Source organism: Artemia sp. Qi Xiang Cuo, chromosome 1 (genome assembly GCF_049724085.1).
Source record: "Artemia sp. Qi Xiang Cuo chromosome 1, ASM4972408v1, whole genome shotgun sequence".
Taxonomy (NCBI): Eukaryota; Metazoa; Arthropoda; class Branchiopoda; order Anostraca; family Artemiidae; genus Artemia; species Artemia sp. Qi Xiang Cuo.
Genome location: NC_142794.1, coordinates 49,407,123 through 49,420,109, shown reverse-complemented (window position 1 = coordinate 49,420,109; position 12,987 = coordinate 49,407,123). Strand labels below are relative to the sequence as shown.

At 35.7% G+C, this 12,987-nt stretch overlaps 1 protein-coding gene across 1 annotated transcript in view; it reads right to left on the bottom strand.

Annotated features, from left to right (window-relative positions):
- The window catches only part of LOC148956431 (ATP-dependent RNA helicase DDX42), a 73,382-nt gene that overhangs the window by 17,124 nt on the left and 43,271 nt on the right, over positions 1–12,987 (bottom strand). Inside the window, exons 8-9 of the mRNA XM_089108194.1 lie at positions 8,487–8,617; positions 6,915–7,055 (exon numbers count right to left, since the gene is read on the bottom strand). Coding sequence (XP_088964320.1) covers positions 6,915–7,055; positions 8,487–8,617 — 272 coding nt within the window. The remainder of the gene's footprint in view (positions 1–6,914; positions 7,056–8,486; positions 8,618–12,987) is intronic.

Below are 12,987 nucleotides of genomic sequence, written 5' to 3'. Positions count from 1 at the left end.
AACTAATTAGTTAAATTTGACAACACTTTTCGTCTATAAGAATTGAAAAACAAATCGTTGAGTCGCAGCCACATCTTCAAAGAAACGTTACATCTTTTAGGCTATTTAGTGCCATATGATTTTGCTGACTTTTCAGCCGTGTTTCTTTTTTTTTTAATTTTGCGCGTCCTACAACCCTAACCACATAATTACATATGAAGTTACATATTACGTATTTTACATATTATGCTAGCGTGAATGTCCAAAATCCGGTTAATGTCGACATTCACCGGTGAATGTCCGAAATTCCCTTTTCTCTACTTGGATTCAATTAGCTTTGCGAGTCAGCTTTTTCAGTCTTATGCAAGTTATGATGGTAAAAGTTAAAAAATGGTTCAGTTAGATTATGTTATTTTCAATTCAATTAAATTTGGTTAGAAATATCAGAAATGTGTTAAAAACCTATCCTAAGCTAACCTAACCTAACTTGTCATCATCAAATCTTGCATTAAATTGAAACCGTTGACTGGCAATGCTGACTAAATCCAAGGAGGAAAAAGGCACTTCGAACATTCATTGGTGAATGGCGACATTCACCAATTTCAGACATTCACGGTAACAATTATATATTACTTATTTTCATATTACGTATTTTACATATCACGTATTTTACATATTACGTATCTTACATATACTACATACCTGCATATTTTCGCTGTCCTTGGTGCTTTAAGCAAAATTGCTCATGCACCCATGTCACAAATCATGCGGTTAAAAAACATAAGGGTTTACATAACACCGACAAATCAAACGCGGTAAAACCATAAAAAAAAGATAAAAAAAAACTTAAGCGAGAGCAAGCTTAATGCGGCCTTTCTTTTAGCATACAGTAATAGCAGAAAGAAGATGGGCAGAATGAGTTTCTCAACTTTTGGCATTTTATCGGCTGTGTAAGAATATCTCTATGCCTTTAGATAATGAATTCTTCTCCAAAGAGGAATATCTTAGCTCTGCCTTCCAGTTCAACTGTTATAGACATCTGCGCTCACCTGGGTTGACCAACGCAATATCAGTTTTGATAATTGCTGATCGTTTTTGATTGGGTTGACGGTGACGGATGAAATTAAAAATGAGTAAAAATTATGATTTAGTGATTGGTTTATTAGACAGACTCGCAGAGGTAAGTGAAAATGAAATACATCCCCGAATTATTCGTAGTCGTCCACGTAGAAGGATTCTTGCTACGGACAGTGAAACTGATAATAATGAAAGCCCAGAGGATTTTTGGAGTCCTGGTCGCTATGGTTCTCGGAACCCTTGGAAGTCCTTTCTAGGAATCAAAGATTTGGCTCTTGGAGCTGTAAAAATCTTTTAAGCAATCAAAGATTTCACACTTGGAGCCGTAATTTTAATTCAAGCAAGGCTATATTTGGCTTTTGGAGTCCTGGTTCTAATTCAAGGATTGTCATATTTGGCTTTCGGAGCCGATCAACAACACCGACTGAGAAGAATAATAAAAATCAAAAAGGCTTTTCTGATAAAAAAAAGACTAAGAACTCGGAAGATAATAAATTAAATGATGTACCTTAAAAAGTTAAATAAGTAAGTAACACTGGGTTTATTAAAAAAATAAAGTATACATCGTCGATTCCCCGAAGCAAGCTTGTGCGGGAGAAAACCCTCCTAATAAATCAATAAACCCAAAAAAGCATGAAATAAAAAAGACATAATTAGAGCTCAACTTACTGGACCCGAAAACCACCGAACCTCCAAACAACACCCAACAAAATTATAATATTTATAATTATAATATTTATAACCATATTCAGCTGCAACTAAACCCTCCTCAAAAACTTAACTGGCCCAGAATAATCCATCCAAAATATACAGATCAAAACAATGGTTTTTTAACAATTTACGAAATTCCTGCAAACCCCCAACATTCCTCAAATCCTCTGGCAAACTCTCCCAAAAAACAGGAGATCGCTTGGGTACCAATGAAGGTTCTAAAATTAACAAAAAGCTTGCCAAATTTGTAATCTGCCCCATGCCTGAGCCAATGGAATTAACCAAGCTTAAAGAATTGTTGCAATACCATCCCAAGGGAGAGCAGTGAAATTTCGGCTACTCTGTCATCGTAGGCAAAACAAAGACGTCAAGGTACTCCAAGTGCAAAGGACTATTGTCCACTTAACGTACTATGTTTATTTCGGAAGCACCTAATAATCGAAAATCAACAAATTAAAGAAAAGTAATTTCTTGGACCACTTTGTCTTTCCATTTAAAAATTACAGAAATGAACACATAGCAAAACGACTCTAGTATTTTAAAACAAGACAGTTTAAAAACCTGACAGATGCGGTGCATTTGCTTGGTCTTACAAATTATGACCTAAGCTTAAAAAAAGCGCCATGAAATGAAATTAGAACTGGGTTCAGACCCAGTAGTAGCATCAGTTTTTTGTTTCTGAAGTCAAAGTTACTGATTATCTTTTATGCAAAGATGTTACTATAAAAAAGAACAACAACATCTAAAGCCAAATCCATTACAAGTCACATTTCAGAAGCTTAAGAACCGAAGTAATTGTACTTTTCAGTACATTCCTTTCTTGATTTTCGTAAATTTGTTGAAAATTTCAACATTCATTTTCCAAATTTGGTTGATAAATTTGAAGCAGGGAGACTTAATTTTTTAAAATAGCAACCGATAACCGGTGATTTGAACATTCTTAAAATAATTCTTTTGGGCTATAAAATCGAATTCTATAGAAAACCCTCGGAAGATTTTCAAATAAAGAATAACAGTTATGTATTACTGGTATTGAGAAAAGAGATTAATAATTTATTACGTAAGGATATTGTTACCAAATTTCCTAAGCCCAGAATTAATGAAATAAGTTGTCTTTCTCCCATTTTTATTATGCAAAAGAAAAATAGTTCATCGAGATTCGTTTAAATCTTGAAAATTTAAATAAGTATGTAAAATACCATTATTTTAAAATAGAAAGCATTCAATCTGCCGTTTTATTAATGACCGAAAATTGTTATATGGCTTGGATTGACCTAGTGTATTTTTTTTATTATTTTTCCCCAGTTCACTTTGACGACCAGATGTGTTTTATTTTGAATTTTACATTCGCTATTTTTCTTACACTTACATGACAAATGGCTTGTCAACAGCTCAGAAAATTTTGTAAAGATGACGAAACCCTAATCTCCCCTTTTTCGAACTAAAGGGTATTTGTCAACTGTTTATTTGGACGCCCTATTTCTGGATGTTAAAGAATGTCAAAATAAACACTATAAAACTTATATCAGATCTAGGGTTTGTATTTCAACCTACAAATCAGTTCTATTTTTATGTTAACAGACTTGAACTCTAGGATTCATATTTAACTCACGATTTATGCGCGTTCCTCTTCCAGAAAGAAATATTAAAAAAGTTCAAGATCAACCTGCTTTCTAAGAATACAATTCAAGAATTGGCTGAAATCCTAGGAATTTTTGTTTTAATTTTACCAACAGTAATGCTATGCCCTTTGTTTTATCGAAAGATAGAGCGTTTAAAAACTTTAGCACAAAAAAAGCACATGGTGATTTTTCAGCAGTGTGGAATTCAATATTTGATGTTATTGTGGCTGAATATTGCTATTTATGCATCTAAATAAATCGTTGCTATGCCAGTTGTTGAGTATTTAACTAATGATGCGTCAAAGAAAAGATGGGCTATTGTTAATTAGGCCTCCAGGAAATTTGTCACAGCAGAAGGGCAGAAGTCTTCAGAAGAAGGACAATTTGATATTAATGCAAAAAAAAAAAAAAAAAAAAAAAAAAAAAAAAAAAAAAAAAATCAAGATTGATGGGTTTTGCTGAAATTATAAAGGGCAAGCACATCCAGCATCAGTCAGACAATGTAACAACATTAACTTATATAAATAAAATGAGAGGATTTAAGATTTTTAATTATTTACCAATAAGATTTCCCGGCTAATTTTGCATGGCAAAGAGTGGATCTCTGTAAAACATGTGCCAGGAATTTCAATACTGCTGATAAATTGTCAATAAAATCTGACATTGAAAAGGAATGGAGACTAGATACTGCAATTTTTTATATTTAAAATTTTGGGAGGACAATCAATAGCCATTGTTTTGCTTGCACCCAGATTAGAATTTTAAGTTAGATAATTTGTATTTTGGGAACCTGATCCCGAATGTTAGGTTGTAGATGAATTTGCAGCTCCCATTTCTTTTATATATTTCTACCTTTATTTAGCTTCTCAGAAGCCTTCAGAAGATTAAATTGGGCCAGGAAAGTGGCACTTTAATTTTCCGTAATTAAACTTCACAGGATTGGTACCCATCAAACAGTTCGAGGTAACGAACTATAAGTAAGGAGAGACCCGGTTCAATACAAACCAAAACTCTAAAACCCGGAATTTTGATGCCAATAGATATGTCAAAAGAATCGGCTTATTGTGCTGATTTCAAATATATAAGTTTCATCAAGTTTAATCTTACTCATTAAAGGCTACGAGCCTGAGGAAATTTTTCATGATTTTCAAAAAAGGGGGAAACATCCCCTAAAAATTTTAGAATATTATTGAAAATCATACAATCAGATTCGGCGTATCAGAAAACCCTACTGTAGAGGTCTCAGGCTCCTATCTGCAAAACTGTGGAAGTTTGTATTTTTTGCCAGAAGAAAGATCACGGATGCGTGTTTTTTTTCTTCCGGGGTGATCTTATCCACCCAGTGGTCCTAGAATGTCGTGAGAGGGCTCATTCAAACGGAAATTAAAAGCTCTAGTGCCCTTTTTAAGTGAGCAAAAAAGTTGGAGGGCAACTACGCCCCCTCCAAGCCCCTTTTTTCCTAAAATCACCCGATGAAAATTTTGAGATGGCCATTTTGTTCAACATAATTGAAAGACCCAATAACTATGCCTTTGGATATAATAAGACCCCTCAGAGCCCCAGGAGAAAGGTCATTAAGTTGGAGGGGGGAGATTTTCTCCTGGGAGTTTTTCCACCTTTTTTCACAGGGGAATTTTTCATGGGAGGGAAGTTTCAAGGGGGTGAACTTATCAGTAAAAATTATACACTGGGGGAATTTGCCAAAATTCTCAAACAAGATTCTTTTTATGTCTTGCTTTCTCTTTTTTTTTATTATTACTAAAACTCACAGTAAGATGTTCTATTTTACTACCAAATGAAATATTTACTTTATTTATTACTCAGAGACTAACCCTCTCCGCCCAATGTTCAAGACATTACGGCTAGCGGCTTGTATCGTCTCCAGCAGGGACTTCACTATCAAAGATATTCCCCTGCCACAATTGTGAACAAAAAGGGATTAATCCCTTGGAGACAACTACTGGAGCCATTCAACTTCTTTAATTAATCCATTCCATTAAAGCACGGAACCCAGTGCTATTAAAAGAGCAAAAAGTGCGCTATCGGTTCTACTACCAAATCTTCATGTAGGTGAACATGAAATAATAAGAAGGTTTATGAGAGGTGTATTTAATAAAGGCGTAGTCTTCCCGAGTTTCTAGTATTTTGGATGTAAAATGTGTATGTGATGTATTTCGATCACCATCATAGCATGGTGAAAACCGTTAATTACGGTAAAGTAGCCTTGACTGCTTTGTAACTAATTAATATGATACAAAACGAAGATGGGAGGATTAGCTATAAAATTAATACTTTGTTAAAAAGAACAAAACAGGGTAACCATAAATCAATGATTAAGTTTTGGCCTTTTCAAAAATCGCCACTGCGCCTGGTTACCCATTTGACCAAGTACATGAGATGACGTTATTTGAAGAGCATAATGCTCATTTCCTCACTCATTGCATGGCTCGAAAACCCACCTCTTTATCGACTATATCCCGGTTGATTAATCAGGTTTTTGATCTTTGCAGGTAACTGACCTTACTATTTATGGTGCCCATGGCACCAGAGTTGAAGCGACCTCCCATCTTAGGGTAACGCTAAAATATTTGCTAGGTCTTAAGACAATACAATTGAGTATGAGCAATGTATTCCTGTGTTCTGATTTAATTCAGTTTGTTGTATAATATTTGATTTATTTAAATCTGGTATCATATGCATATTGTTTTGAAATATCCCAATTTACCGAAAAGAGATTTTGGCTATCTTAGGTGTTGATTTAACTCATGCTGAACTTTAAAATTTCATTTGAACTCGAAGGCGGAGTTAAGGCGCTCCTCTTAGGAGTAGAATTTATAAGTTAAACGAAAACTTACCAAGTTTGAAGATTCGTTGGAATTCTATTAAAAAAAAAACGAGTGCGAGCGTAGTAGAGAGTTCAACTGCCCTTCCGATTCCCTCCCCAAAGATCTCTCAGCACTTCGCCATTAATCTACACACTCATTATGTGGACTTGAAAAAACCGATATTACGTTGGTGAACCCAGGTGAACTAAGATGTCTATCCCAGTTGACTCTTAGCTACGCTGGCACTCCTTCTTTGGAGTAGAATTCCAACCATACTTCAAACTTATTAAGTTTTCTTTAATTTATAAAATAAATTTGGTTACATTCCAAAACTAATGTATTTTCTGCGCAAATATATCTGTACGGTCCTAGCTAGACTTCAAAACGACTTAATGATTGAATACTTCATTTCTTCTTGTATATAATAAACAACGTTTTTTTTTAGAAAGGCAGTTTGACGGACAAAAAAAAAAAAAAAAAAAAAAAATCACGAGTTTTGCCTGGGATCCTTACAATTCCTTTTCAATTAACCTGTTTCGAGCAAACATATTTATGGATAGTTTAACACAGAAATCTCTAAAGGCGATCAAAATAATAAACTGACTTCCGTTTGGTTTTGTTACAGTTCATTTTGGAGGTAAATCCAAATGACATTCATTTTTGGTGCTAAAGAACAAATAAAACATCGACAGTTCCTCACCTTTTTTGTAACAAATATAAGGAGGGTTCCAAACGATGTGAATTCAACAAGATGATTCAGCAACCACTTCCATTTGGCTTGTACATTTGGCATCATTTCTACTATTTGTGTGACATCAACATTAGCCTCACCAATGTCTCCCTAAGCAAAAAAGAGGATAGTGAGACAAGAAACTTCCAGTATTAGAGAAATTTCCGAAATAAAAATTTACATTATCGCACAGATAATAATTTTGTGAGTCAAATTAAACTGAGATGCTGAAGCAAAATATTACTACAGTATGGCTATTAAAGATTTTATTGGATGGCTATCAATAAGAATTTGCAGTACGTTTTACTGCCAGTAGTAAAGAACTGCTGAAATAGCAGTAGTAAGTTAAATATATTTTGTATCCAATAATGGTAATGTTTGATCAGCCAAAATGACAACTCTTAAGATGACTAAAAAATACAGAACGCACTAAAAGGATTAAGCAACAAAAGCTGAAGGTGCCGTAGGGGCTAAATCGCATGTCACGAGACACAATCAATTTTTAACTATGAAATTAATATTCACTATGAAAATTACCTTCTTACTCAATTAGTCATACGAAACTTAATGCAAAGCGGCTGTTTTGAAAGGTTGAAAGACACAATGAAAAGGTTGTCGGTGAGGGATCATTTGTTTTTAACCAATAATTCATTTTTTTAATGCGATTTTCAAAGCCATTTGAAGACAAAAATGTCCCAAACAGCTGGCACCGCCACTTCAAACTGACAATAACTGTACAACCTAGACCTTTCTTAAAAAGTTTTGACATATAAAGATGAGAGATTGGGTGGGAGAGACTGTTATTAGTAAAAAAAAGAAAAAGAAAAATAATCTTCTAAATTAACCCATCTAAACAGAAAGAATCCACACAGCTTTTGCAAAGTTTCACCGGAATATTTTGTTTTGTGCCTAGTATCATCTTTCCAGAATTAAATAAATTGAGAATGGATTATTAAGAGCAGTGATCAAACCTCAGCTTTACTTAGAGGTGTCTTCACCAAGTTTATTCTTTTTTAACAGCTACAAGATAATTTGACAGAACAAATCAGTTCACTTCCAAAATCAAGGTCAAAAATAAATTCTCGTTTAAACACCGCTTATTTCCAGGTGGGGCTAACATTAAAACAAATAAGTTTTACTTAACTGATCTTCAAACATTTTACATTGCATCATTCTGAAATTGCTCTCACCGAAGCAAACTTAAGCACACCCATGACAGCTTGATGTCAAGAGCTTAGTAGCCAAAATATTTACCTTTTGAACAATATCTGATGACAAATATGACAAATACGGTAAGAGCCTGAGGTATTTCGCAGTAGTTTTTAATAATTTAATTTGTTGCTGTTAACAACAGTTAATCTTACTCAATTTCAGGAGAACATGCGACAAAGTGACGGCTCAGTAGAAAGTGCTCTTCTTTTTTCTTGTTCAGTCCAGATTTCTTAACCTAGGCCTCAATAAGAAGTCGATGCTTGCAAGAAAGTAGGCAGAAAACTAGCTACAAAGCACAAGCATGGTTTAGAACACATACAGCATAATTACCTGAACAATTTTCACTGGATCAACCAGAACATCTCTGGCTAGTTTTTCTATCTTCTTTTTAAAAGTTGCGCTAAACATCAATGTTTGTCTGTCTGGTCTTACGTGGTCACATATGCTACGGACTTGAGGCTCTATAAAAGAAAAAAAAATAATAAATAACACTTAAAGTCTGTAATAAAATAATATGTTTTTTTCGAAACAAATATGAATCGGACTTATTTTGTTTTGGTAATGTTAAGTATTACCTGGATCACCAACCTTTGATTATCGAGTTCACTTACAACAAAAGAGTTTCACAAAGCATTTGGCGTTTCTTGGCATTCTTTCAAACTTCGTAGTGTTTTTCTTAAAACCACAGATCAGCCGCTTAGTACTACACTGATTTTGCGAATTATATTAATTGCAACATGCCTTATTAACAAACTAAAGCCTTGTCAAGAGACGCAAAATGCTAGATAGCGTTGGTGTTTTTTGTAGGCATCACCGACAGTTTTAACTATTGTAAGTTACTCATACTGCTGAATGTTTACCTTTTTCTCTCTTTTAAGCTAATTTAGTAATTCGTTAAATTATTAGCAACCTTGGCGATGGGTAGATTTACAATTTTTTGTGTTCATTATTATTAAAGGTCAAAGGCTCAGTCGTTTAATTTTTAGTTGTGTTCAATTATACTTGTTCAGGGTATTTTCAAGAAGGAACCTCCATCCCTACATTTTCTAGATATCGCTATAGTCTTCCTTTGTTGCAAACACATTTTAAAATTCCTCAAAGTTAATAGTCATTTTTTTTTGGTTATTTATAGTCTTTCATCTGCTCGCCCAACAATTGAATTTTTTGTTTTATTCTGTACTAAGCCTATAGATCTAGTCATGATTACCCACAGAAGAGGATAGTAGAATAATAAAGACCCTTTTCATCAAGTTCACTGACAACAAAAGAGTTGCAGAACCAGCAATTTTGTTTGTTTTTTCAGTACCGTAAACCCTTCAAAATTTATAGTGTTATGTCTCAAGAAGAATTATTCGTTCAAGATAAATGACACACTTCCATTAAAGGCGGAGTGGAAAAACAGTGTTTCAGTTCAAGTCAACTAAATTTTCTATTCACTGATAACAATTAATACTATTATACTTAAAAGTTTATTTACTGTTATTCTACCCTAAGACATTAAACCTAGCCATATTCATTCTAATATTGAAAAAAATACACCATGTACAGGCCAAGGTAACGTGACTTCGTCCCAAAATATACAGCCCACTATCTGTTTCCAAAGCATGTGATGGTGAGAAGAATTTGGTGGTGAAACACCCAGGGTGTCACGGAAAAATATTACTTATAAATACAAAACCATGTCATTGTGTTGCATTGCTATTTATTTTCATTGACTAGCCAATTGTACGAACAATAGTCACTTAGCACAAGTACTGAAACCATCGTCCCCGTACATGAGCATGTTTTTTTTTTTGCCTCAAATGAATAGCAGAAACCAATATTAGATAGGCTATATCGAACAGAAAAACCTACAGGGTCATCATTGCCAAAGTTAACCTAAGTCCAACAGTTATTTGCCAATTACACGTCTCACACTTTCATTTGCTGCAGCCCTTATACTGAAGATGTAACTTTAAAAAAAATATATCTCAAGAATGATTTAAAAAAAGAGAAATCACAGGCTATGAATCTGCGAATTTGACTAATAGGCCAGCGTATTAAGTCCCTCTCCAATAGAGTCAGAAATAGTTTGCGTTAATGTTCACTGTGTACATTAACACTTATTGTGCACACTAACTTGAAAGTTTAAAACTTTTTGACCTTGAAAACACGTCGAAACTTCTAAAATAGTGTGTCTGAAGGTAAAAAAATATATACACATATTTTCTTCAGCTCATCAAGGGCTACCATTCAGTGTTGAAACGAAACTCTATGTCTCTTGGTTTGAAGGTTCATTTGTTTTGCCAGAGACCAACTTTTTTAACATCACAGAAGTAAGGACTACTTACTTGCTTCAGACGAGACATCAAAAAGCTACAGGACAAAATGCTTCCATTGGATTCTGTCTTCTGTGAGTGGTCAAATACGCTCCATCCATGCCTTGTCCCATTTGTAAACATGCTTCCGGAATCCCCCAAGCAGTTCGACATCTTTTCTGACGACGTTATGTCTAGATTTCATCTGGCCACTTGGTTTTTCCATCCATGAGGAAGCGGGGTCTGCTAGCAGTACCTGGCGAGTCAGGGTAGCTCCCGGACGCCTCATTACGTGACCTAGCCACTTGAGACGTCTTTTCTTGACCACGGTGGAAAAGTGACATTTTTGTCCGCATACTTTCATCGGCCGTTGGTTTGCTGATTCTTTGCGCCAGCCATATGTTGCCAATAGGCATTTTCGGTCAAAAGTGTCCAGCTGATGCTCTTCCTCCGCCTTGAGGGGCCAGGTCTTACATCCATATAACAAAACTGAGCGCACACATGCTGAGTGGATCCTGAGCTTCGTCACAAGGTTTATTTCCCTTCTAGTCCAAAGTGGTTTGTGGAGCTGGCCAAAGACGGACAAAGCTTTGCTAATCATGTCCTGAATTTCGTATGTAGCTCCACCTTTGACATCTATCGATGACCCTAGGTATTTGAACTCTTCCACTCTCTCAATAGTTTCTCCACTAAGGTATACAGAAGCGTCCTCTTTGGTTAAAAGTTACTTTGTTTTGGGGATACTGATAGCAAGTCCTGTCTCACTAGACGTTTTCGCTACTCTTTCTATCAGATTTAGTACTGTCTGGGCAGAGTCTGCGGGTAGAGTACCATCGTCTGTCTATTCAAAGTCAGCAATTATTTCTTCTGCTGAAAAGGCAAAACTATCATCTTCTTTCAATGCGTTTTTCATAATCCAATCTATAATATAGTTCAAAAGAATTGGCAATGCCGGGCATCCTTGACGGACGCCATATGCAATTTCAAATATTTCTGTTAGCTTACCACATATTCATCATTTATTTAGTGTATTCTCATAGTATGCTCTTAGCAGGTCAAATATTTTCGTCGGAACACCGTCTTGAAGTATTATTTGCCATAGCAAGGGTATAATCGAGTCAAATGAAGCGATCAAGCCAAGAAATACTGCAAAGGTATCCAATCCACGAATGAAACGTTGGTGAAGAAGAAGTTGTCGGGTAGAACTATGGTCCACATACACCATTCCAGGGCAGAAACCTGCCTGGTTCTTCCTTGTCCGTTGACCTTACTCTTTTCTACAGCGGTTCACTAGAGCTATTGCAAAAATCTTCCCAGTTATGTCTATTAGTGAGACTCCCCGGTAATTTTTACAGTTTCCTTCATCTCCTTTCTTGAATATAGGGATTATAGTTGCGTTACGCCAGTCCCAGGGAATATATTCAGCGTCCCAGACTTCACTAAGTAGATTCGTCAGGGATTCAATGAGCTCCAGAATTGCTTTGTATATTTTTGCCGGTAGAGAAACTCACCTGGGGCTTTATATTTTTTGAAAGACTTCACGGCGTTTTTGACTACCTCCATCGAAGGTAGAGATACATCGCAAAGATACTGCTCTACGTGCGATAGGGCTGCTGGTTGCATATTTTGGCTGTAGTGGACGGAGGAAGTTTGAGGTGTAGCCCGGTCTCTCCAATTTAACAGATCCTTGAAATCTTTTTTTTTTCTATCGGTTCATTCTTTCTAGTCGCCCTGTGATAACAGTCCCATGTGATCTTTTCACATTTTCTGCGGTAGTATTCCTTTTCTTTTTCAATCTGAGCTCTCTGAGGATCCTATATTGTTTACGATTCTCATTCCTAGCAGCAGTTTCTACTATGTCTGTGGTCAGCTTTGACCAGTAGGAATTTTCATCTCCTCTTGCCAGCTTATGAGCTTTCTTGTGGAGCTCTCTGAATACCATCCTGTTCGATGCATTTTTCTTCACAAGCAGGATAGTGAGTGTTTTGGCAGTGCACCACTTTTTGGTGCCTTTTGTTCTGTTTCCAAGGACTTGAGCTGCGACATTTTGCTTAATATGTTTGATCTTCGACCATGTCCTCTCTATGACTTCCTCTTCTGGACTCTCATTTTCTGCTGTGTTTGTTCCAGGGCTAGAAAGCGGTTCTTCAACTCACTGTCAAACTCAGCCTTGACTTTTGGGATTTAAAGTTCTCAGTGTCAAATCTAGGGGTATTCTGGCTTTCTTACTGTTTCATAGCTTCAGCTTTAATGTAGCAGCAACAAAAAAAAAATGGTCTGAGCCGTTCTTTGACCCGGTGTCGGCTCCTCTGAGACGGCACAAATCATAGTAAAACTAGGTCATTAGGTTTGTAAACCAATTAGTAGAAACATATAATCAACCATTCATCTTTAAAGATTACCGTTACCAGCCAGTTGAACTTTACTTTTGTTCTAGCCATCGTGACAGATGAAGAGTTGGAATATAATTTCACATAGCCTGGTTATTAGTCAACTGTGGAGTAAAATTATAGATTATACTGACAAACCATGGA